General features: G+C 25.6%; 1 protein-coding gene across 1 annotated transcript; it reads left to right on the forward strand.

Moving 5' to 3' along the window:
* The first annotated feature begins 1,269 nt into the window (after positions 1-1,269).
* LOC129961034 (SHC SH2 domain-binding protein 1-like) lies at positions 1,270-23,628 on the forward strand. The gene is made up of 10 exons (XM_056074831.1): positions 1,270-1,337; positions 1,694-1,943; positions 2,546-2,757; positions 7,185-7,271; positions 8,324-8,557; positions 14,061-14,169; positions 15,179-15,335; positions 17,648-17,904; positions 20,627-20,871; positions 23,111-23,628. The coding sequence occupies exons 2-10, from the start codon at positions 1,698-1,700 to the stop codon at positions 23,331-23,333; spliced, it is 1,770 nt and encodes a 589-aa protein (XP_055930806.1). The 5' UTR covers positions 1,270-1,337; positions 1,694-1,697; the 3' UTR covers positions 23,334-23,628.
* Positions 23,629-23,871: the final 243 nt, after the last annotated feature.

The following is a 23,871-nucleotide window of genomic DNA, read 5'->3' on the forward strand; positions in this document are numbered from 1 at the left end:
TTGTTATATAGATCATAAATAAGCTTTCATCCTTATTATTAGTAGAGATATGTCTCAAAAATAGAGGCAAGGAGGACAAACCGCCATAAACTTTCATATGAGATGAAAAGTGAGAACGATATTTTATTTAATGGCTGTGATTAAAAAATTTTGTCAGGAAGTTTCTCCTAAGAGAAAGTTTATTGAAGTAGTATTTTTCGAAGTAGAATCTCTCAAAAATGAAAATGATGATGTATTTAAGCATTTATAAATTTCATAAGTAATAAAATGGTGTAATCTGTACCGACATTCACATTGCGGATAAGTTTTTTTCTTTTAATTTCTAGTATACGTAGTGTAGAGAAAATATAATCATCGTGAAAAAATTCGATCGCGAGATTTCGACGAATCTTCACGTTTTAGTCCTCCATGAGTTTGAAAAACAAATTGTCCGTTTGTCTGTGACAATATGACTCAAAAACACTTTGAATAGAACGGATGAAATTCAGTTCGGTCTTTACACCAAATTTGCAGATTTCAGTCAAATTTTGAGTAAAATCTCATCAAATAAAGTCCGTCTGTTCGTCTATAAGTTATCATGATAGCTACAAAATGAAAAGAGATAGATAGATAAAATTCGGTACACAGATTTAACATCTATAGTGTAGATATCTGTAAAAAGTTTGGGCCAAATCCAGCTACAGGTTGACTGTACCTTCAGAAACATGTAAACGAGATAATTAAAAAATACAATGACTTAAATTTTGTATGGGATTTCGTGACAAAAAATGCAGTTTTGGCCAAATTTTTGTTTTAGTCGGTCGAGAAAAATGTATCTGAAATACAACATAGAAACTATTAACTCATACCGCAAAAACTAGCTCTTCCAAGTAACCAAACTTCTCTCTCTTTATCCGCATACAATGAGCTATACAGAAACAGATTGATGAAAATTATCTAAAATTAGGTAAAATATCTAACTTTTCCTTCCATATTGTACCAATTTTGGATTGCCACCATTACATTGACACATTCTGGAATTATTGTGGAAAATATTTCTTTTCCCGATAGATGACTAAATGATGTAGTTAACCTGTAGAAAAATGATAAATCTTTCATTTTAAAAACAATAAGTGCTTTTTTTTCCTTGAAAGATGAGATAAAGGCATATACACTCAATATAAATAAATGAAAAGAGCTCTAGGGTGATATGAAATAAATATACTAAGTCACTTCTGAAGAATCCACTTAATTTGAGAAACATTTCAACTCTACAGTATAACCGCTGTCATTTAAATTTGTTTACATTCAAATAATTATTCAATCAGGAACTTCATGTCATAGACCGCGCCTTTTAAGTATGTATAACGTGTTTGGTTTTAGCAATTTCTTGAAGTGTATTCATATGATTTTTTTTTTGATGTTATGAAAATTTCTAAACTTTTCTTATTGAAACGGAATTTTATTTTATAAGAGCATATAAATATTTGTTCGTATATCGTCTGCTTAGAAACATGTTTGTGTTTTTATTAATTTTTTTTCGCTGTCCTTTACTCTTAAGAACTTGCTATTCTAATAGTTTTAAATAGCTAAATTTCCCCTAATATTTTCTTTTTCTGTATTAATTTGATTGAATTTTAAAATATGTCTGCTTAACTTTAAATCTGAGTTAATAATTTTCTATCGCAAGTGATTAAAATATTTTATTTTGCAGAACTATGGATTCAGATTCTGATTTTTATATATCTTACTCTTGTCCAAGTGTTTACAAAGTAGACCTGACTTCGTTCAAAGATATGCTCCTGAACTACATTGATATAATTGGAGGAGTTGCATTTTCAGGCATTGAAACATCATTTGTGGAATATGTAACCAGTATAGTAGAGCCTGTTGGTTGGAAAGCTGTGTGGAGATCAACAAAAGATACATCTCCCTTGGATGCAGAATATGATTTTATTGCAGAAGTAATTTTATTCCCTTTTTATTGTTATATTAAAATAGCCAGATATCCTTGATTACCTGGGATACAAATTTTCCACTTTTTATCTGAAGCTAAGAGAACTACAGTTTTTTTCAAAATTTGCACTAAATATTCCAAACATCTTACTAGTGAATTATTTATAAAAACAAGAATCTGGTGGATTTAATTTGTAAAAATATTAGTATCTGAGAAATTCTTTCAGAACTCTTCACTACACAGACAGTATGGTACTACTGAATTATCTTTCAGGAAAAATAATATAAAAAAATTTCCATATTTTTTTTCCACCTTTTTTTTTTTTTTTTAGATTTTTAAGTTTTATTTATAAATAGTAAGAAAATAGTTATATATTAGAACCTATACAAAAAATTAGTTGTCATCTATTGCTTTCCTGTTGTATCTCAGTTTGATAACAGAAAACTCGTACTCTTTTCACTTTAATTGCATGTAAAAGCAATTGAAAGAATTTGCTTTAAAAATGGAGAATGTATTTGAGATTGTTTCTAAAATTATTTGTTTTTATTCATTTAGAATGAAATTTTTTTTGTCTAATGAATCTTTTCACATGATAGTTATTTTTTACAGGTGACTAATGTAAGTTTGCAATCATTAGAAGCAGATATTTTTGTGAAGTCCATTATTGTTGATGATGGAATCACTCACAATTTAGATAAGTTAAAAGAGGAAATAAATGTTGAGAATCCAAGAACAGTTCCACTTACAGAATTATATGTAGTGAGTGAAGATGACTATGAAACTCAGTTTGAAGAAACAGCTATTGCTATTGAATATGTGAGGTAATTTTTTTAAGTTTAAAATATAGTATAGAATCGTTTAGTTTTTAAAATAATTTAACTTTCAATTCTTTAGACTGTTAATTTTTCATATTTGAGTATTATATTTAATAGATAGGTAAATTTGTGAGGCAAATAGATTAAAACAAAGCAAACTGGGGTGGATCGCAGCCCATCTCTTGGCGTCTTTTTGAATTCTCGCCAAACGAGTGGCGATAACTTCGCCAATGTAGCAACCTAGACAGGGTTTTTTTTAACTTATTTATTTTATATTATATTAATTTAATTTTATTTATTTATTTTTTATTTTATTATTATTTATTTATTTTTTATTATATCTATTATTATTTCTGGCCTTCAAGTATCGTTTTTTAATTGAAAAATAATAATAATAATAATAACAAATATTCAATTAGTAGTCAACTTGGCAAGATTTCAAATAAGTCGCCAAGAGGTGGGCCCATCTAGGATTTTACAGCAAACTGTCATCAGTAATAATTTGTAAAGTAAAAATATAACTGTTTCTTTCTACAGAAATAAGAATTTATTCTTAGAGGAAAAAAAATATTGATAATTTCTCATGAGATACAAATTAATAAGAATAATGAACTTTTTTTTTTTTTTTTCCTAATCTGCTTGCATATTGTGAAATCTTTTTGATTTCTGTCTATGTCTCATTTTTGATTGAGATTATACTCTTTTTTTTTCTTCCCTGTTTAAGTTTTAAAAAAACTCCTTTAAGTTTCAAAAACAATTTTTGTTTTGCTTCTATGATGTTCAAAAGAATTGACATCTGAATTAAATTTAGTTGTTAAAAATAAAATTGTAAACAATAATAAAATGAAACATTCTTCAAGACTTTAAAATGCATTTTTGAATATTGAATGAGTTTTTTTTTATTCCATATCTATTGCATTTGGCATCTGAAATATTATTTTGGAATATTTACAACATGGATTTTTATGTTATTTGTGGCATTATTGCAATTTTTTTAATATTCAGTCATCCTTATGTACTGATTTTCTATTTCTGAACATTATATATTTTCAATAACATTCAATATTTTCTTTTCTCAACATTCTATACATTCTGAAGAAATATTTAAAACTATCAATGTTTATATATATATATATATATATATATATATATATATAGCAGATCATAACAATCATTGAGATGAAGAACAGAAGAAATCCAGCAATTAAATTTTAAAAAAATAAGCAATAGTGGAGAGAAAGACAGAAAAAAAAATATTCTAAAAATATCAGAATATGATGACTCCTCTCTCCCTCTTTATCCAATTGTTTTTATGCAGAGTATTTGAAACAAATCACATTTAATACTGCAAAATTCTAAATTAATAAATAAATATTTGAATCAAAATAGTTTTTTATATAATTTATTAATTTAAATGATATTTAAAAGATATTGCATCAAATTTCAGTATTAAAAAAAATATTTCTAAGCAGCAAATAACTTGAACTTTTTAAACTTAATTTATAGCAAAAAAAAAAAAAAAAAAAAGACACTTACAAACTAGTTCTAGGTATTCCTGCAAGTTATACTGATACTCAGAGCAATATGAAAATATAGAATATTAAGATCACATGCTGTTTTCATTAACCAATTATTCACTACTATATTAATGATATTAATTTAATCATGTCTGTCAATTTTGATAAACTGCATTATTTCACACAAAAGAAAGTATTAGCATATATTTCTGCATATAAATCAATTTATTTTTAAAGCAAGAGAGCATTTTCCTCTTTATACAAAATGCCAGATGTCAACAATGATAATTTTAACTCTAGTCTTTTTTTCTCATTCGTTTGCTGTGGCGTACAGTTTTTCAAATCTGTGCTGACTTTATTTTCTATGCCATTTTATAACTTTTTTTTCTTTGAAAAATGAGCAGAATGGGAATTTGACAAACTTTGAACTACAGGCAATCATGATTGAAGAAAATTCTAGCATCTATTTGGCAATCCCGGTTTCAAAATATTTGGCACCTTTTCCTTGTATCTATTGTACATTGCTACATGTGCTTAGCCCTTAATTAAATAAAAATATTCGTGTTTTTTTTTAAACTTTTCTCTGTGCTATTTTCCTGTCAGCAAATGTGTACAAATTTTCCAAATTATCACTTGGTGACTAGTATTGTGGCACAGGTTGCACACCCCTGGAATTGGCCTTAAATATTTCTAAGCAGCAAATAACTTGAACTTTTTAAACTTAATTTATAGCAAAAAAAAAAAAAAAAAAAAAGACACTTACAAACTAGTTCTAGGTATTCCTGCAAGTTATACTGATACTCAGAGCAATATGAAAATATAGAATATTAAGATCACATGCTGTTTTCATTAACCAATTATTCACTACTATATTAATGATATTAATTTAATCATGTCTGTCAATTTTGATAAACTGCATTATTTCACACAAAAGAAAGTATTAGCATATATTTCTGCATATAAATCAATTTATTTTTAAAGCAAGAGAGCATTTTCCTCTTTATACAAAATGCCAGATGTCAACAATGATAATTTTAACTCTAGTCTTTTTTTCTCATTCGTTTGCTGTGGCGTACAGTTTTTCAAATCTGTGCTGACTTTATTTTCTATGCCATTTTATAACTTTTTTTTCTTTGAAAAATGAGCAGAATGGGAATTTGACAAACTTTGAACTACAGGCAATCATGATTGAAGAAAATTCTAGCATCTATTTGGCAATCCCGGTTTCAAAATATTTGGCACCTTTTCCTTGTATCTATTGTACATTGCTACATGTGCTTAGCCCTTAATTAAATAAAAATATTCGTGTTTTTTTTTAAACTTTTCTCTGTGCTATTTTCCTGTCAGCAAATGTGTACAAATTTTCCAAATTATCACTTGGTGACTAGTATTGTGGCACAGGTTGCACACCCCTGGAATTGGCCTTACTGTTTGGTATTTCTGTAGATGGAAAGCAAGTTCAACTGTCATTTTTCTGACAATGCCATAAACAATCAATAATAAATAATTTTAGAAATAAAACAACTCATTTACATAAAAGCAGTAATTAATTTCAACAAAATAAAAAAAAATCATATTAAAAAATTCATAAACTGTAAGCTATAAAAATAAAGGTGTTATGTTTGTGGATATTTAGTAATTTATTGCTTGTGCCCAGTTAATGGAAAAGTACGCATGTTTTCTGAAAGGTTAACAAATCTGCATATAAGTCACCCCCCCCCCATTATTTAACTTTAGAAAAAAGTTCCAGAAATTCTCTTTTTAAAAACAAAAATATACAGTTTTAAAACATACTTGCACAATAATAATAATAATAATAATAAACATGATTGTTTGCTATGCTTGCAAAGTGACCAAATTATTTCAAATATTGATCTTGTTTTTGAGACTGGAATCTCTATTAGAGTTTTATTTTGTGATATCTCTAGGAAATGAAGAGGGGGGAATGAACACTTATGACATATTTAGAGGTCTTTAAATTTCATATGAAGTAAAAACTGTCAAAATCAAACCAATGGTTGGGGCCAAGGAACTGATTCTTTGATTTTCTCAATTATTTTAAGAATGCAGATATTTCTCCAGTTATCTATCTGGCTTCATCTTGAGGAGTTTTTATTCATGAAAATTTAAATTAAGGTAATTCTTTTTGGGTTTGTCAGTTTCAGATTTTTGAAAATGTATTTTAATAACCTCTTTAGTAAGACCACATATTCCAGCATCTGCAGCTTTGTAAATGCAGTAAATAAGAATTCACATCCATATAAAGAGACCAAGTTAAAGGTGCTGGCAAATGTGCCTTTTATGAAAAGGAATATTGATTTTTATATTTTATGTTTTTTAAAAGAAATACGCGTCGAAAAATAAGTAATAATTTATTTTTTAAAGATGTAAGCATTTAAAAAAATTATTAATGCAGTTAATTATTAAGTTGTGACAGAAATATTTAAAAAAAAATTTAAGTATTAAAATTTATAATTGTGACAGAATTAACTATTTTTTTCAAATGAAATTGAATATGTAATTATTTCAGTATTGTGATAAAAAATGTCTACTTAAAAAAAAAATGCTATTAAAAATTAATATCATTTGACTGGTGCGCTATTTTTTTAAAAAAAATGTAAATAGAAATATATAGTTAAAATAAATTTTAAAAAATTTCATACTGTAATTATTTTTGTCATTCTGCATATATTTAATAAAATGCCATAAGTATAATTACCTGTAAGACTTTTATAGTTGAAAAAAAAATTAGTTATTTTAAATTGAACCCCCTCTTTTATTTTTACCTATTTACATACTTTGAACTTTTTTAGATTTTTAAAAAAATTTGTACTATCTTGTTATAAATATAGTTTTGCAATTTTATTTCTTTAATTTATTGTTTATTCTTATATTCACTTACCTTCTTCCTTATAGGATTTTCTTTAAACATATTTGTAGACCATGGGACAGTGAGGAAGAGACTGTTTATACCGAAGAAATTCTTAAATCCCGTTTGCAGCTGTAAGCCTTTTAAACATTTTAAAAAAAGTCTTATTAAATAATATATTTAAACTAAAGGGTAGGATGCATAGTAACATGAAAAGTGCTAAAACTGAAAAACTATTTTTTGAGCACTCTAAAAGTGTTGAATTTTTTTATGGAAAATATGATTTTCCATATGGATTTTTAAATCTTGTGATTTGCTACAGTACAACTGTCAAAAAGAAATAATATTCTTACACCATATTTATTGAGATGCAAAAAAAATTAATATTAACAAAATAAACATAAATTATATTAAAGGTTTCTTGAAACATTTTTAATATAGGATGAAATATTAATTTATTTTTTCAATACATATCCTCTAATTTTTGATATAAAACATGAAATAATTTTTGTTGTGCTTTAAAATTTTTTGATTATACTCTATTTTTCCACCAGGGCTAACATTTTCAGAATTTTTTCGTGTTCAAGTTAACTAGTAATTTGTTAATTTTAAGGAGTGCTTAAAAAGATTATATATATATATATATATATATATATATATATATATATATATATATATATATATATATTGTTACTCTTATCTAATTTTTTGGTAATGCCACTTTCCATTATTTTATCACCAAAAAAGATATTTTTTTTATTTTAACATAAAAGACAATATTGGGCAAATACAGGAATAAATATTAAAATTTAAAAAAATGCATATCTAAAATTAAAAAAATATTTATAACAATTTTTTTTAATTATAAACAAAATTTTATATTTATTTTCCATAGAAAATATGTGGATCTACGTATGTACTTGTAAGTACTAAGATACTTAAAAAGTACTTACTTTTTGCAGCAATTTCTGACTATGCATTCTTAAGAGGATAAAAATCAATAGAATATTGTATTATAAATGATATTAGAAATATTCAGTTGTGTTGGTCAGTGTGTGGCCCCTCTTCTCTATATTCATCTTTAATCTATAGCATGATAGATTAGATCAACTGAATTGTAAATTATATGGTAATTTTTTTTCCCCCTGAATCACAGCTCTCTTATATTTGTATGCTTTCATTTTAGATATTTTGATATGAAGAATAATGTATTACCAAAGACTATGATTTCAAAAATAAAGTCAATTCTAAAAGAAGGTTCAAGAATTGTAAAAGAGTTGAAAATGCTATATTCAGAAATGCATGTTAGTGATTCTGAAGCAGAAATAAACGAGGATGATTTGATGCATTCGCTAACATTAAGAAAAAAGTTGGAAAAGCTTCAAGCCAAAATGGAAATGTTAGAGAACCCAGTTATAAGGTATATTAAATTTATATATTTGTATTAATTTGAATTTATAATGTTAATGAAAGATAATTTGTATGCATACTCATTAAATTAATTTTTAACTATAAATTTCCAATGATATTTTGCCAGTTTTGCAGTAATATTTCTAAATATATAAATAAATACAATGAAACCTCTTATAATAATAAACTTGTCTATAACAGTAATTTCTTTGTTTTCAGAGGAATTTCTATTTACTTTGAAACTCCCAACAGCAATAATCACATTTTAAATGTGCCTGTCTCAAATGATAATTTTATTTTAGAAATCTGGTGTAGTGCAATATCCTCACTCCTTTTATTTATTTTTTACTCCTTGGAAAACAATACCTAGAGGTCTGAAATGTCAGGTGACTGGGAAATTGAGGGAGTGCATGCAAATGAAGTCTATTATAGCGGGGGGATTGGGGGGGGGCAGTATTTTGAATGTGTTGTCAGATCAGTTTTTCACAGTTAGCACTTCATACTGACTGCATGTTCCATGAAGTTTATTTTCACTGTGTTCAGTCTTCACAACAGCAAGATTTCTTCTTTGGCTTTTGAAGAAAAGCTGAAAATGATTTTAGAAATTCACCAAAAGTTACAGCAAATTGATGTTATTAAAAAAAGTCTCAGTCAATGGTTGCTAATTTTTGAAAAATTAGAAAAGATATTGTGGATATCTTATCTAACAGATAAAAAATGATTTAAAGTGCTGTAAATAATAAAGTGTGCAAAACTTCCCTAAGTTGGAAGCTAGGTAAGAATGTAAAACTTGCCTATTAACAGACCAATTATTTTTGAAAAAGTGAAAAAGCAAAAAAAAAAAAAAAAATCTAATAGGGAATAATAACTTTAAAATTAGTAATCCTCTTTCTATCTCTTTTTTTTTAAATTAGAATTTATTTTGAAGTTGTTAAAAAATTTAAACATTTTGAAGGTTATAAAATTTAATTTTATATCAGCAAGTAATCATAAGATCAATATTTACAAGTACATATATACATACTTAAACTGTTTCTAACAAATATTTTTTCTAGGTCCCTACAGTGTTGTTTTAAATTGGTTTTTATTTTGTAAATAAGTATGTTAGATTTTGATTTCACTTTTACAGTAATTTTAATAAAGTTTTTCTTAATTAAAAAGTTACTGAAATTTGTCTTTTTGATATTAACATGTTAATTAAATCTATTGGCCTAACCTAGTGACAAGAAAGGGGAAATTTATACATTCAATTTATAAATCAGTTAAGGCACTTTTGAAATATGATCTTAAAACTAATAGGGTGGATTTGTATCAATTTTGGACCAAATTTGTCTTTATACATGATTTATTTTTCTAATACATAATTTTTCTTTGTTATATTACTAAGTTAAACATTGTATTTACAAAGATGTATATGTTGCAATTTGTTCTTAGAGAAAATATTATATGGACTTTTATTTGTCTCTGTATCGAAAAAAAACATTTTTTTTTTTTTTTTTTTGATTATTGCATTTATATTTATACACACAAATGCATAATTTTACTTTTTCTCTATGAAAATATGAGACTCGTTTATTTATATTTTTGTTATCATGGTTATAACTAAAAGTGCTGTAAAGACTTGGGAAAACCAAAGGCAAAACAATATAGTATTAAAACCATTATCATTGAACTGTAGATTTATGTAAAAATAATTCTTTTCTGCCATAAATACAGCTGTTGTTTCCAGGAAACTTCAAAACTATGTAATAATAAAGCATTATTTTATTTAATCTTAGATTATGAAACAAAATAATTTGATTTTTTTTATCATTGCTAATTGAGAACTTGAGTTTACCTAACAGACATAATCATTTTAGCCCATGTAATGAGTAACTTTGTTCTTTATATTGAAGTATGCAAGAAGAAACTGGGAATATGCTCCTGAGTTAATTTTTAAAGGAATAGCAGTTAGTAATATTCTCTTGAAATTTTTTATAAAAAGCTTGCAATTATACAACATTTTATTTAATATTTTTAATTAAAACACATAAAAAATTATTGGAATGTTGTAATATTACAAATTATAGGAAGTGTGAATTTATAGGGTATACTCATACTTATGGTTATACTTATGCAACTATAAATTTATTTTGACGTATTATGTGTATTATGTCTAAATAATACAAAATAAGAAATTGACATATTATATATTATATTCATTATTTTATATTATATTTAATCTTATTTTTAATTAAAGGCTTTTTCTTTCAATTTTCAAATTCAAAAATCACAGAACTTCTTGCCTTATTATTTTTAAGTGAACCTACCTATATGATTTTAAAAATGCTTTTCATTTTATTGAAACAATATGTCTTGCATATTTTAAAACTGTTAGTATTATAATTTTTTGTTGACAGTAAATTTACAAAATTATTGTATTTTTTATTTCAAATAAAATTTCATAAATTTTTTAGTATTTAAAAATAGCATAGAAGATGCAAGATAAGAAATATATTTTTTACATTGTTGTTACAGATCAAATTTTCATGTTATGAAGATCCTTAATCATTTAAAAAGTATTAATTTGAAGTATTTCCCCTTGTCTTTGAAGAATTAATGTTAGTGTTATCTATATAAATAAAACATTAATGTACATGGCAAAGAAATTGCTCTTATTACTTATTATGGATTGGTATTAGTAAAATATAAACAAAACAATATACGGACATTTCAGATGCTTCATTTAGCACTTTTACAACTGCATTTAATTTAATACATTGCTAATTAATGGGTCTGAAAAATATTATTATTATAAATTCTACTCTTCGTGCCAAGTACTTAATTCAATCAGAGGAAAGAAGATGTATAAGAAACCAAAAAACAGATACCAAAGAGAAAGTTTAATTGAGGACAAAAATAGGCTTCACCATAACTGCATAGATAAAAATTATGACTTACTTAAGGAAATAGATGACTATATCTTCCAAAACTATTAATCTCACAAAACTGGTTTTTGCATTGTCATAAAACTAAAAAAATTACTTTGAATGAGATTGATTTCATTTCTGAACAATTTTTTCTTTACTTTTAATAAATTTTTCAATCTTAAATTACAGTTATTTTAAAGTCATGAAATTCAAGTATCAAAACATTCAAACACATGGCTTTTGCATTCATTAAAATTAAGATTTAAAAAAATGGATATTAATTTTGATTAATGTCCATTGGATTTTAATTTTTTAACTATTTTTGGATAATAATTTTAAAGTAAGATTATCACTTCCATTTTTATTTTGCAGTATATACACTTTCAATTTGTACCCACAATAATTTATTGCAGATTGATTTAATTATATTCATATTTTTAAATTGTGAAACTGATATTTAAAAAAATGAATTAATATTAATTGTTTAACAGTCTAAAAAGTGAATTATCTGGACGAACAAGTTGGTTGCCAGGGGCAGCTCATTTTCTTCTGTTTTCCATTAGTGTCTTTTCTTAAAATATATATATATATATTGTCTCAATTCATCTGTCTTCCAGAAGTAGCTGCATTTGCGCTCTCTAAATATTATGAAGTTTTTCCTGTTCCTTTTTTGGTTTTAGTTTGAATAAGAAATAGTTGCGATTCCGAAACTATTTCGTTTAATTTTTATTTTGGTTTTGTTTTCAAAATATTTCTTACTTTAGATTGGTTATATATATATATATATATATATATATATATATATATAATATATAACACATATGTAAAATTTCTTTATAATGTTGCATACATTTAATTATGTATTTTGCTGTTGATACATTTATACATTTGTAATTCAATTCTATATTCAAAATAATATTACATATATTATAGTGTATTCAGGCAACACGAGTCTCATTAAGTATTTTTAGTTATTACATTTAAGCTAAATATTTAGTTATACTATATGCAGGGATATGTATCATATAGTGGGCTTTAAAAAGGTCACAATTTTCTGTGAATGCCTCTATGCACAAGTGGCAGATTTCAAATAATTGTATGTTTTTGTTTTTATCCCCTTCTTTCATTTTTATCAATTTACAACATTTCCATTGCATAGTGATATATCGAATATCGACACTCAATCAGGGAATTTCTGATTGAGTGTCTGTTGGATTACTGACATAGTCTTTCTCTTGAATTATTCTGAGAAATTAAATGCTAATTTTCTCAGAATATTCTTAGAATCCCCTTGTGTACAATCAAGAGATTACCAGTTGGATCGAACGATTCTGCTTCAACCTGATACTTTATATCAAATACATAGAAGTGTCAAATATTCCAAATGGACAGAGAATAAGAGCATCAGATTTTCAACATAAGTTTTTGAATTAAATTGATAATCTTCTTGACCTCATTTCTCCTCCCCCCCTTCTTCATTTGGGTGTTATTGTATCAATCATGAAAAGTATGAAGTTAGTATAGTTTTCATCCATCCTGCCTATGCTATTAGACTGTATGATGTTTTTGTTGTTGTTGTTTCTAATGGCACTTGTCATAGACAAACCCACTGACTTTAGAAGTCAGTGATTTTAAGTCAAGGGTACGTCTCTTGTTTTTTACGTAGAGCCATCTAGGGCCAAGAGTACGACTTAGCTACACACACGTCACAACCCTTTTTATGGGGCGGACTTCATTCATGCCTTTCATTCACTCATCCACAGATCATAATTTAGACTTGAATCAGAGAATGATCACCCCTAATCCAGTACCCCCAATGATATTACTCTCGAAATGGAGGACTTTGTGACCACGACAGATTTATACGTGCACCAGTCTGTATGATGTTTTTAACTATACATATTTCATTCCTAGTCAGTACTGTCCCTTTTCCAACATTTATCAATGTACTGTAGAATCCCTGTCTTCCCCAATTTTATCAACAAAGCTCTTCATTTCTTTCTTATGTACTTGCCAATCACTGTCAAAACCAAAACCACTAGCTCATCATCATCAAGCATTCATCTGAAGTAGCAAAATCCCAATTTGGAATTGTATTCTTATCTGCTACCTGCCTTTGTGCAAATTGTATGACCATTGAGCAATGAGCTTCCTTCCAGTGTGATTAGGAATTGGCTGAATGAGGTTCATTTGATTATCAGTATAATTCTATACCATATATAGTAAAACAGGATATCAACTCAACCTTAATCACCAATTACATCTGCCTGTTTGATTCCCAATATCTATCTTCAAAGATGACCAAGAAAAGAAATTAACATTCCTTTCTCAACAATAGGTTGTTAATTGTATGTTACATAATACTATCTATTTATCCAAGTTTCAATTTATTATTAGAACTTAATGTTTAAAATTGAATTATGTTATAAATATCAAACAGGGGGTTGTTAATTGTATGTTATATAATACTATCTATTTATCCAAGTTTCATATTCATTAATTATTAGAACTTAATGTTTAAAATTGAATTATGTTATAAATATCAAACAGTGGGCATAGATTACATGTATACTGTGTAAATTAAAATTTATTTACTTTTTGCAGAACATTTGTTACAAAAAAGTATACGCCTGGCAGGTCATTAAAAAAGCAACCAAAATCATCTCCAGTGACATATGTGGTAGCAAAAGAATTTAGCAAAGAAATTGTAAAAGTATGCATTTTATATATTATTATCATCCCCCCCCCCCCCCGTTTTTTTTGTCTGATAGTTTTTTAAAACTGACTTACTAATATCTTTGAAATGATTATAATTTTGTTTAATACAGAATAAGAATTTATTTCACATCTTTTTCGAAAATTCGAAATTGATATTATTTATGAAAGAAATCTGATCATTTGTATTTGCTGGCAGTTATGAAGAAAGAGTTTCCATTTCATTTTTAAATGAAATATCAATAGTTTAAAACTATTCTAAATAATTTCCATTAGTCTCATAATGCAACAAATAATGCAATGATCCTCTTCAAAAGATGAACTGCAATTAGTTGCTTTGCTTTGATTGTTAATTTTTTTTTATTTTGCCTTATGAATTAACTCTTTAAACTGTTATTTAATTTGTTATAATACTACAAAAAATTTAAGTACCATGAAATTTGCATTTAAAACTTGATTAGATTTTTGGAATTTGACTTAAAGCAACTAGTTTTCTTACAATAGAAAAAAAACTATTTATTAGAAGGAAAGCAAAAGAAATTGATAATTGGTTCAAATGGCTGAATAAACTCAATTGCATATTCAACTAAATATGACTTATTTTTAACAACTTCATTTTAAAGATTTTTAATAATATATTTTGAATTTCAAAGTTCCTTTTCAGATTTTATGAGACTCTTAAATACCTAGAAATATAGCAAAATTTATCATTATAACATAAAAAAATTAATAAAGAATAAAAATGTTTTATAAAGATGATATTTTTAATAATATAGTATTTATAGGTTCTTTTAAAATATAAAGTGATCTGTTAAAGATATCAACTTGTGCTAAATACCTTTTCAAAATCTGAACAGTTCAAAGTGCTGAAAAATAAAATTTCCATTATTTTAATAGCTGTGTTTTAAATTTACATATAATTGTTTTTTAGGTTTGAATAAATACATTTTTTTTTCCTGTGAAAGAAATGATAAAAAAAGTAATTTCTTCTTATTTTTCCTATTTAGAAAGTGTTATCACTAGAATCCACATCAGTATTAGAATTTGAACATCATCCAGAAATTGCTTTCAAACATAGTACAACTGGAGACAAAATATTCATTTTTCCAGGCATTTATGAATGTGATAATTTAGGATGGTTAGAATGTGATATTTCTGTTCAAGGTAACTTTTTTATTTTCGTCTTATTTTTAGCAAGTGTTTATTTAGATATGCAGTTATCTTCTTAACAATATCTCCAAAAGTTATTGTAGAAAATTGCATGCATATTAGCACAATACTCAAAGAGGGGGGGGGGTATTATTTGTAGTTCAGCGTAGATGTAAGTATATGGTAACATTAAAAGTTTTGTTGCTTTATAGCGAGATCTTCTCTACCCACAATGTTCACGAACACTAAATCAACACTAATTACTGAAATCTGTTTGAAATAAATAGTGATCCACTAATAGAAAGAAATCAAATATGACACAATCTTGGAACAACAACAAAAACTGAACTTCATAACATGATAAACTAAACACCAAGAAATAATAAGTAAAATTAAATGATTGAAATTATGCAAAATGTTTTTGACATGTTAAAATATTGTTGAATCATTACAGAAAACAAAAATAATCTATTTCAAAAATAATAATATTTTATATCAAATACAAAATAAATAAATAATGCTGAAAGAAAATATTAGTTATAACTTTCAACTGAAGTTAGAATGTTATGAATCTTCAGACCATGAGTTATTAACCTTTGCTACAATGCAACATTAAAAAAATATTGAAGTTTGCAGTCCCATAACTATATAATGTTTATGAACAATTAATCATTACAAGTGGATTGAAACAAGTGGATCTGTTAAAAAAAAAAGGGAGACATATCCAAATACAGAAAAAAAAAGAAAAAAAAATGCTGAATAGAAAAGAAAAAAAACCCCATAATCTATATGTTTTTACATAAGCATTTTCAAATACTGCAAGCTACATAATAAAAACTAGTTATTCTTCATGACTGCATTTATTTTTCTCACACATGGAAAAAAATTCGGTTTGAATCGCTATGTGACAAAACAGAAATTGGCTAGAGATCAAAACAGGATTTGCTGGAAAACTGTATATACTGATATCAATTAATTTTAATTTTTCTCCTGAAATTAATATTTTATTTTATCAATTTCCAGATGAGGTGAAAAGTTAAAATTTTGTGAAATATTAAATGGGAAAATATTTGGGAAACATTTTGATAATTTAGTAATTTTTAATCTATGACTATGTATGGTCATATTATTAGTTTTGCATGCCCATGCAAAATAAAAATTATAATACTAATTGTTTGTATTATTTTATGATATTTATAAGTAATATATATTAAAAATTGAGAGCAATTGAAATATAAGTATTATATTTTACTTCCAATTTTTAATTGCTTTTTTTTTAGAAAATCTGTCAGTTAGATGTATATTTTAAAAATCATCAAATTTTTATTGATATTATTAATAGGTGTGTATATATAATGGTATTTTTAAATCTAATTTAAATATTAATTCATTTCCTAATTTTATCTTAATTTAGCATATAGTTTCATTCTAAAATATTCTTATTCCACCTTTCTACCCTTTTTTATTTAATTAATCCTAATTGAGCTCTGTGATCAGCAGGTTCCCACACTTCAAATGAAGGGATAGAAATCCTTAACGTTTACCACATTCTTTTAAAGATACCTAGATTTCCATATCCTAAATCTATACATGTCAAAGAAATCCCTATCAGATTCTCATGGTATAAACTTCCTGAAAATGTTGGGATCTTTCGCTATTTTGCATTTGTATCGTGATGTGAATGGACGCATTTTCCTTGTCACTTTTTGTTTATAATATGCCTTCCATGATGGAATAAATCGAATTTTAAAATTTCAAATGTCTCTTCTATTCAATTACGCAACTGCTAAAAAAATATGTTTAAATGCATATATATAAAATATAAACAAACATGTTTTAAAAGCTGTGTGTCCGAACAGAAGAGATTTTTGAAATTTTAACTTCGATTTATTTCATTCCAGGAAGCATATTTGCACAAGAAATAAACGATCATAAGAGATACATCAGTCCATATCACGAGCAGAAGGAGAAGAGGCAGAAACTTTTCTTTACAGTGATTTTAATATGAGATCTTGATAGGGATTCCTTTCTGCATGTCGACTTAGGATTGGGAATCTTGGGTATCTTTAAAAGAATGTTGTAAGCATTTGGAATTTTTATCCCTCACTTGGAGTGTGAAAAAATATTGAAGTCAGCATTTTTATAGAGCGCATGTTGAAAATAATTAAATAAAAATTGGGGATTGGATCAGAAAATAAGGCACCATTTTTGAATGAAGTTAATATGGGCAAAATTAAGATAAAAATTAGAAAATTAATTAAGATTTAAAATATTATTATATTTGAAGCAATTTATAGAATTTTACTAAAATTATTTTGTTGTTATAGGTATAGGTGTAGCTGCAGACATTGTTCTTGAAGCTACAGGAAATAGTGATGTTCTTCTAAACTGCTTAGCTGAGAAAATAATGATTGAAAATATTTCTTTGGTTGGAAAATCGGGACTTCTTAGTCCTATTGTTGTTCATCATGGTGAAACTCATTTGAAGAATTGTGTCATTGACAGCAATGGAGCCAAAATAGGCATCTTGTTACTTGAAGGTGTGGAAGCATCATTGGAAAACACAACTGTAGCTAATTCTAGTGTAAGTATTAACCCTTATCGTGGCAAAATTGTTTTTTTGAAGAAAAAAAAATGTATATAGTTGTGTGTATAAATGCAAGAAGTATGTATAAATGTAAAAAGTATGTATAAATGTATGCTTTTTTTGAAGAAAAGCAAAAAAAAAAAAAAAAAAAAAATTTATATAGTTCTATGTATAAATGTAAAAAGCTGTATGTATGGTATACTATACAAAATGAACATAAGGGTTAATCATCATTTTATTTTGATTTCTCTAGCACTTTGCAATTTTGTTTCTCTCATGTGTAATGAATTTAAATTTATTTTTATATTTTCTAGTAATTATTTCATTATTTTTAGAAATTCAAAATCATTGAAATAAATATTATTAAATAAACATTAGATAATTGTAGAACATTAAGTAATTGATTTTAATTATTTATTACAAGTTTATATAAATAACACTGAAAATTCAGTACAAATCTCAATGAATACATCATCACCACCATGAATACATCATCACCAATACATCACCGTGTTTATGAAAAAAATATAACATATCTGCTGATAACTGGGATAACTGACACAGTCTGCTGATAACTGGGATATCAAATAAACTATGGTTTCACTGCAGAATACAATTAGTATCAAAAATGAAATCTAATTATTCAGTAAAAAAAAATTGTTGTATCATATAAATAGGAAGTAAAAAAAACCCATTTCAGTATTCCAAAAATATATAAGAAGAAATAAATTATACAAATTTATTTCTGTTGTTTCTGTATAAAAATCTTTTTATAAAATTTAGATAAAATTTTAAAAAAAATGTTTGACTGATAATTTAACATTTTAAATATTTATTTGGAAAAAAATCAAAGGATCATCCAGTTATATGGCAGAAATAAAATTAATAATTCTACTTAAAAGAATATTTGTTATTTTAGTGTTTAGAATCTAACATTAGATTCTAAACATGAAAATAACAATTTGAATTTTGCTTTTACTCTTTCGTTTTAATGAATTTTTCAATTGTAATAATATTACCACATTGCATATGGCGCTCTGTGCGCTCAACATGTTCCCAGAGACCTCACATTTTTGAATGTTCAAGAAGCATGCTTGGCAGCCAGTAGCATGCATATATGAATATTTTTAATTTACATTTGGTATTATATTTACACAAAGTATTCTTAAATATTACTTATATATAATAAATAGATGTATAAAATATAATGATTTTCTACATTTTACAAAGCTGTTTGCTTACAAATTGAAACTTGAACATTGAAATAACAAAATGTAAATAATAAAACACTTTATAAGGTACAGTAAATGGTCGGCACAGATCTACCAACGTACTGTCTATACTGACTGATTGTTTCCACATGTTTGGAATGTCTGTACTCCGTTATTTTGCTAATCATTTGTCATAAGAATGTGTAAGGCTTTATCACCCTGGTAACATAACAAAAAACCAAAAATAACCAAATATTTTGGTTGGTTATGCATTGATTCAGTTGAAAAAACAGGAAAACGAGATATCTTGTAAACCGGCCACAACATTTGGCCAGCTATAAACGAGAAATCTCATGACCTCTACGCAACATATTAAGATACTCTTTGTATTGCTGATATGTATTAATTTTAAGGATGCCATTTAAATTTTTTTTCATCAAAAAAATAATTTTTTTAAAAAGTTTCATCTTTTTGTTTTCTTGTAAGACCTAATGTTTGAGGAAAACTATTAGTTAAAATAAAAGAGAAAGAAAGAAAGAAATAGTTTAGATTATGAAGTTCGAATCTAAATTGCATTATTAATTTATAGGTAAAACTCTTGTTTGGGTTCTTGTTCCTTATGAGTTTACTTTAAGGTAAAAACAATAAAAAGAATTGTACATAAAAAAATGAATTATCATAGACATAGTTCATATCTAACCTTAGTATATTCTGTCAAAAGTAGCTTTAGGTATATGATGTCACTCCCCTCCTATATGTCTTTGTTTACTACACTAATTAGAGTATACACCTGTTTACTATAATTAGGAAATGCCATTAGTAACCTATGGTGCAAATTCTTTTTGTTCAGTTGAAAAGACAGGAAAACGAAATATCTTGTAACTGGAAACAACATTCGACAAGCTAAAAACGAGAAATCTCGTGACCCGTATGCAATACGTTAAGATATTCTTTGCATTGCTAATATGTATTAATTTTAAGGATGACATTTTAATTTTTTTTCATTAACAAAATATAATTTTTAAAAAAAAAGTTTCATTTTTCTGTTATTTTGTAAGACATTATGTTTGAGGAAAACCATTAGTTAAAATTTAAAAAAAAAGAAAAAGAAAGAAAAAAATAGCTTAGATTATGAAGTTTGAATCTAAATTGCATTATTAATTTATAGATAAAACTCTTGTTCTTGTTCCTTATGGGTTTATTTTAAGGTAAAAGCAATAAAAAAAATTGTATATAAAAAATGAATTATCATAGACATAGTTCATATCAAACCTTAGTATATTTTGTCAAAAGTAGTTTTAGGTATACGATGTCACTCCCCTCCTATGTGTCTTTGTTTACTACACTAATTAGTTATGTGTCTTTGTTATTACACTACTAATTTCTTGTTTCTAGTATGAGCTGATTAAAAACAATTCATTTTTAATCTCAGTATTAATTTAGCAATTCAGTTTGATCAAATTGACTCTAAGTCTTTTAATTCTATCTATTTGTATTTTTTTTAACAGGAAGATGGAGTACAGATGAGATCATTAAGTGCTTGTTCTATCAAATCATCAAAAATCTTATTTTCAAGAAGGCATGGCATACAAATTGATGCTGAATGTGCATTGTCACCTAACAGTTTTACTAAAATTGTGATAACCGATTCACAGATAACTAATGTTGGTGGCTACGGCATCTTTCTCAATAATGTGCCAATAGCAGAGATTTCTTTGCAAAGGCCTTCTGGAGATTTTAATGTCTTAGGATTGTAAGTTATTCTTTATTTATAACAAATCTGATGTTTATTTATAATATTGAAAATTAATGTCTTTCAATATGTTATAGAACTGATTTTTTTAATTTTGATGTAATTTCAATAATGTGTGAATATAAGTGACTATTGAATGTGTATTATTGAATATAATTACTTTGTAATAGTGGTGGCTTATCTAGAGTTACAACATTCGTGATTATTCAAAAATTTTGTTTTTAAACCTGTTTGGTTATTTTTCCACTTTTAAAGTTCAATAAGCAATGAAAAAATTAAAAATAAAGAAAGAAGGCAGAAAATGAATTAACAGTTTGGTGATATGGAATTAATATTTGCTTACTACACAATAATAAAATTTTAACAAAACAACTAAAAGTGCCTCTCATTGAATTTTATGTTAGTTGAAGTCATAGTTTGGCTTATACGCTACTATATGATATTACTTTTATTTTCTCTCTCCCACACAAGGCTCACATTTGCTGTCTTGATTTTTTTTCCCTCATTATTTTTTATGCTGATTTTGCTTTCATATTGCCCCAACCAAAACTCATCTACTTTAATACTTGCATACATTTTCTTTTACTAGAAACCATTCATTGACAAAAGATACATTATTGATTTTTTTAAAACAAAATACAAATGATTTAAACTTAAAAGTAAATTTTTTTTTAAGAATTATATTTTAGCTGCATTCTCTTGTGAAATATTTTTATAAAATGATAGTTATTTTACAACAGAATATATAAAAGGGCATAAAATTTTATTATTGTCACATTTTATCCATTAATTTATACATTTTCAGAATTTCTATTCTTTTCTTTTCCTTTTTTTTTAATGAAGAACATTGCAATAATTTAATTCATATCATAAAGCTTTTAAAAAAAAATTCTCAGTAAGAAATTTTTAATCACAGTTATAAGGATTGTTATATATTGTAGAAGATTTAATCATTTTTTTAAAAAATTTTATATCTCCCATTTTATTTCTTATACTTTGCTTGAAAACCTTTAATTATTGAATTAGTAAATTCAATTTTGTTTACAAAGTAAAATATATTTAGAAATTCAAAGAGTATATAACAAGTGTTTTTAAATGAATTAATTTAAATGCTTCTCATACATTCATAATTGTCACTGTCTCTGAATAAAGAAACAGCATTTTAACTGTCCATGAAATTAAATCAATTTTTCTGCATTCCATGTTGAGCTTCAAAATAATAACAACAATAATGTTTTTTACTTAAAATTTCTTGAGTATATAAGTGAGTAAAGTATTCTTAAGATTTCAGACATTCAATTACATGCCAAATAATGTAGTTTATTTGCTTTAAAAGACCTATTCTCTCATCTTAAAAGTTATTTTATTGAAATAACTTGCTGGTATAAGAGTAGGGAATATTTTTTAAGAGAGCGTTTTTCATCTGTTGGAAGAGTGAACTTATTTGTATGAAAATGAATTTATTTTATCTATAATCTAAAACTAAACATATCATGTCAAAGAGGTTAGATTATTTATTATGTTTGCAGCATTTTTAGCTGAAATGGTTATTAGCAGTGTTTCACAAAACTTAGTTCCCTATTTTAGGTTTTAATTTTTATAATACCTAGTGGCAATAATTTTAATTTGGTTATTTTAAACAGGTTGCTTTTTAAATTTATATGCTACATTTTAAATTTATTATAAAAATTTTGTAATATGAAAAATATTTTATCTAGTGATTTTTTTAAGAAAGAATATTGGCATATATGAAATAACTGCTTATGAATTGTGCATGAAGAATGGAAACAGCCTGTTCAGATTAATATCCTTCAGTATTTTATTTATCACTTGTCAAAAAATTCTTTTGCATTCATATATACTTTGTTATTTATCATTGTTATTATTATTATTTTAATAAGCCTATTTCAAAGTAAAAAGATGTATTTTTTTTAGCTTCTGCAGTTTTTATTTATTTTGTTTTCAAAATTCACTGTTATTTATTTAATTAAAAAAGTAAATGGTATGTTTTCACATAAAACTATTTTGTTTTTAAAGATTTTTTTTAAATGAAACATATTTAAATAACCATAATTTAAAATGAAACATATATAGCTTTTTAAAAATATTAATTTTTATTTTTTAAAAATGATAACTCAAAGAAAATGCTTTTTATTTTTTAAATATTATTTTATGATTTTGAATCACTGTTTAGTTTATGTGTGAAATATCTCTTATATAGCTGTTACACCTTTTATAGGTTTCCTTGGATGAAATACCAAATAGAAGATACTATTTTGGAAAACAATGGTGAAAATGGTGTTGGAATATCTTCATCTTGTAAAAAGCGTGAACAGTTACAATCAGAGTCTTCTCTTTTTGTTCCATCTAATTGCAGCTTAACTGATGATATGAATCACTCTGCATTAAGCGATCTTTTAAATGAAATTAATATAAGTATTGATAATCTTGAAACTAACTGAGCATTTTACAAAACGTTTTTTTTATTAGTATAGTTTTAGCTATGGACATGTTTATAGAAAGTTTTTTTTTCCATGTGTGTATGTGTGTGATATATATATCTAGAGAGAAAGAGAGCAGCTATTGTAGAAAGTTTTACAAACCTTAATTTTTAATAATGCCTATTATGGTAGTATGCCATGATTTATCTAATCACAAGCATTTATTTATTAAAATAATTTTATCTGGTTGATAATTGAAATGATATATATTTATTTATTTAAAGAAAATTGAGAATTAAGGAAATCATAATTTTGTACAGAGTGAAAATTTTATAATATGATTTTCAGTCTCTTAATTTTTATATTGTTTTATGTTACTTTGTTTATTTTTAAAAGTTAAATATTTTATTGGTTTTAGTTTTAATATATTTAAAAAAATGAATTCCAAAAAAGTTGATAATTCATCTTATACAAAAGCTGAAAAGTTGCATTTACTTCCATCTTGTATTACATAATTCTTTTTCCTTATTTATATTTATATGCTAATGACTTATTTCAA

Source organism: Argiope bruennichi, chromosome 2, assembly GCF_947563725.1.
Source record: "Argiope bruennichi chromosome 2, qqArgBrue1.1, whole genome shotgun sequence".
NCBI classification, from domain to species: domain Eukaryota; kingdom Metazoa; phylum Arthropoda; class Arachnida; order Araneae; family Araneidae; genus Argiope; species Argiope bruennichi.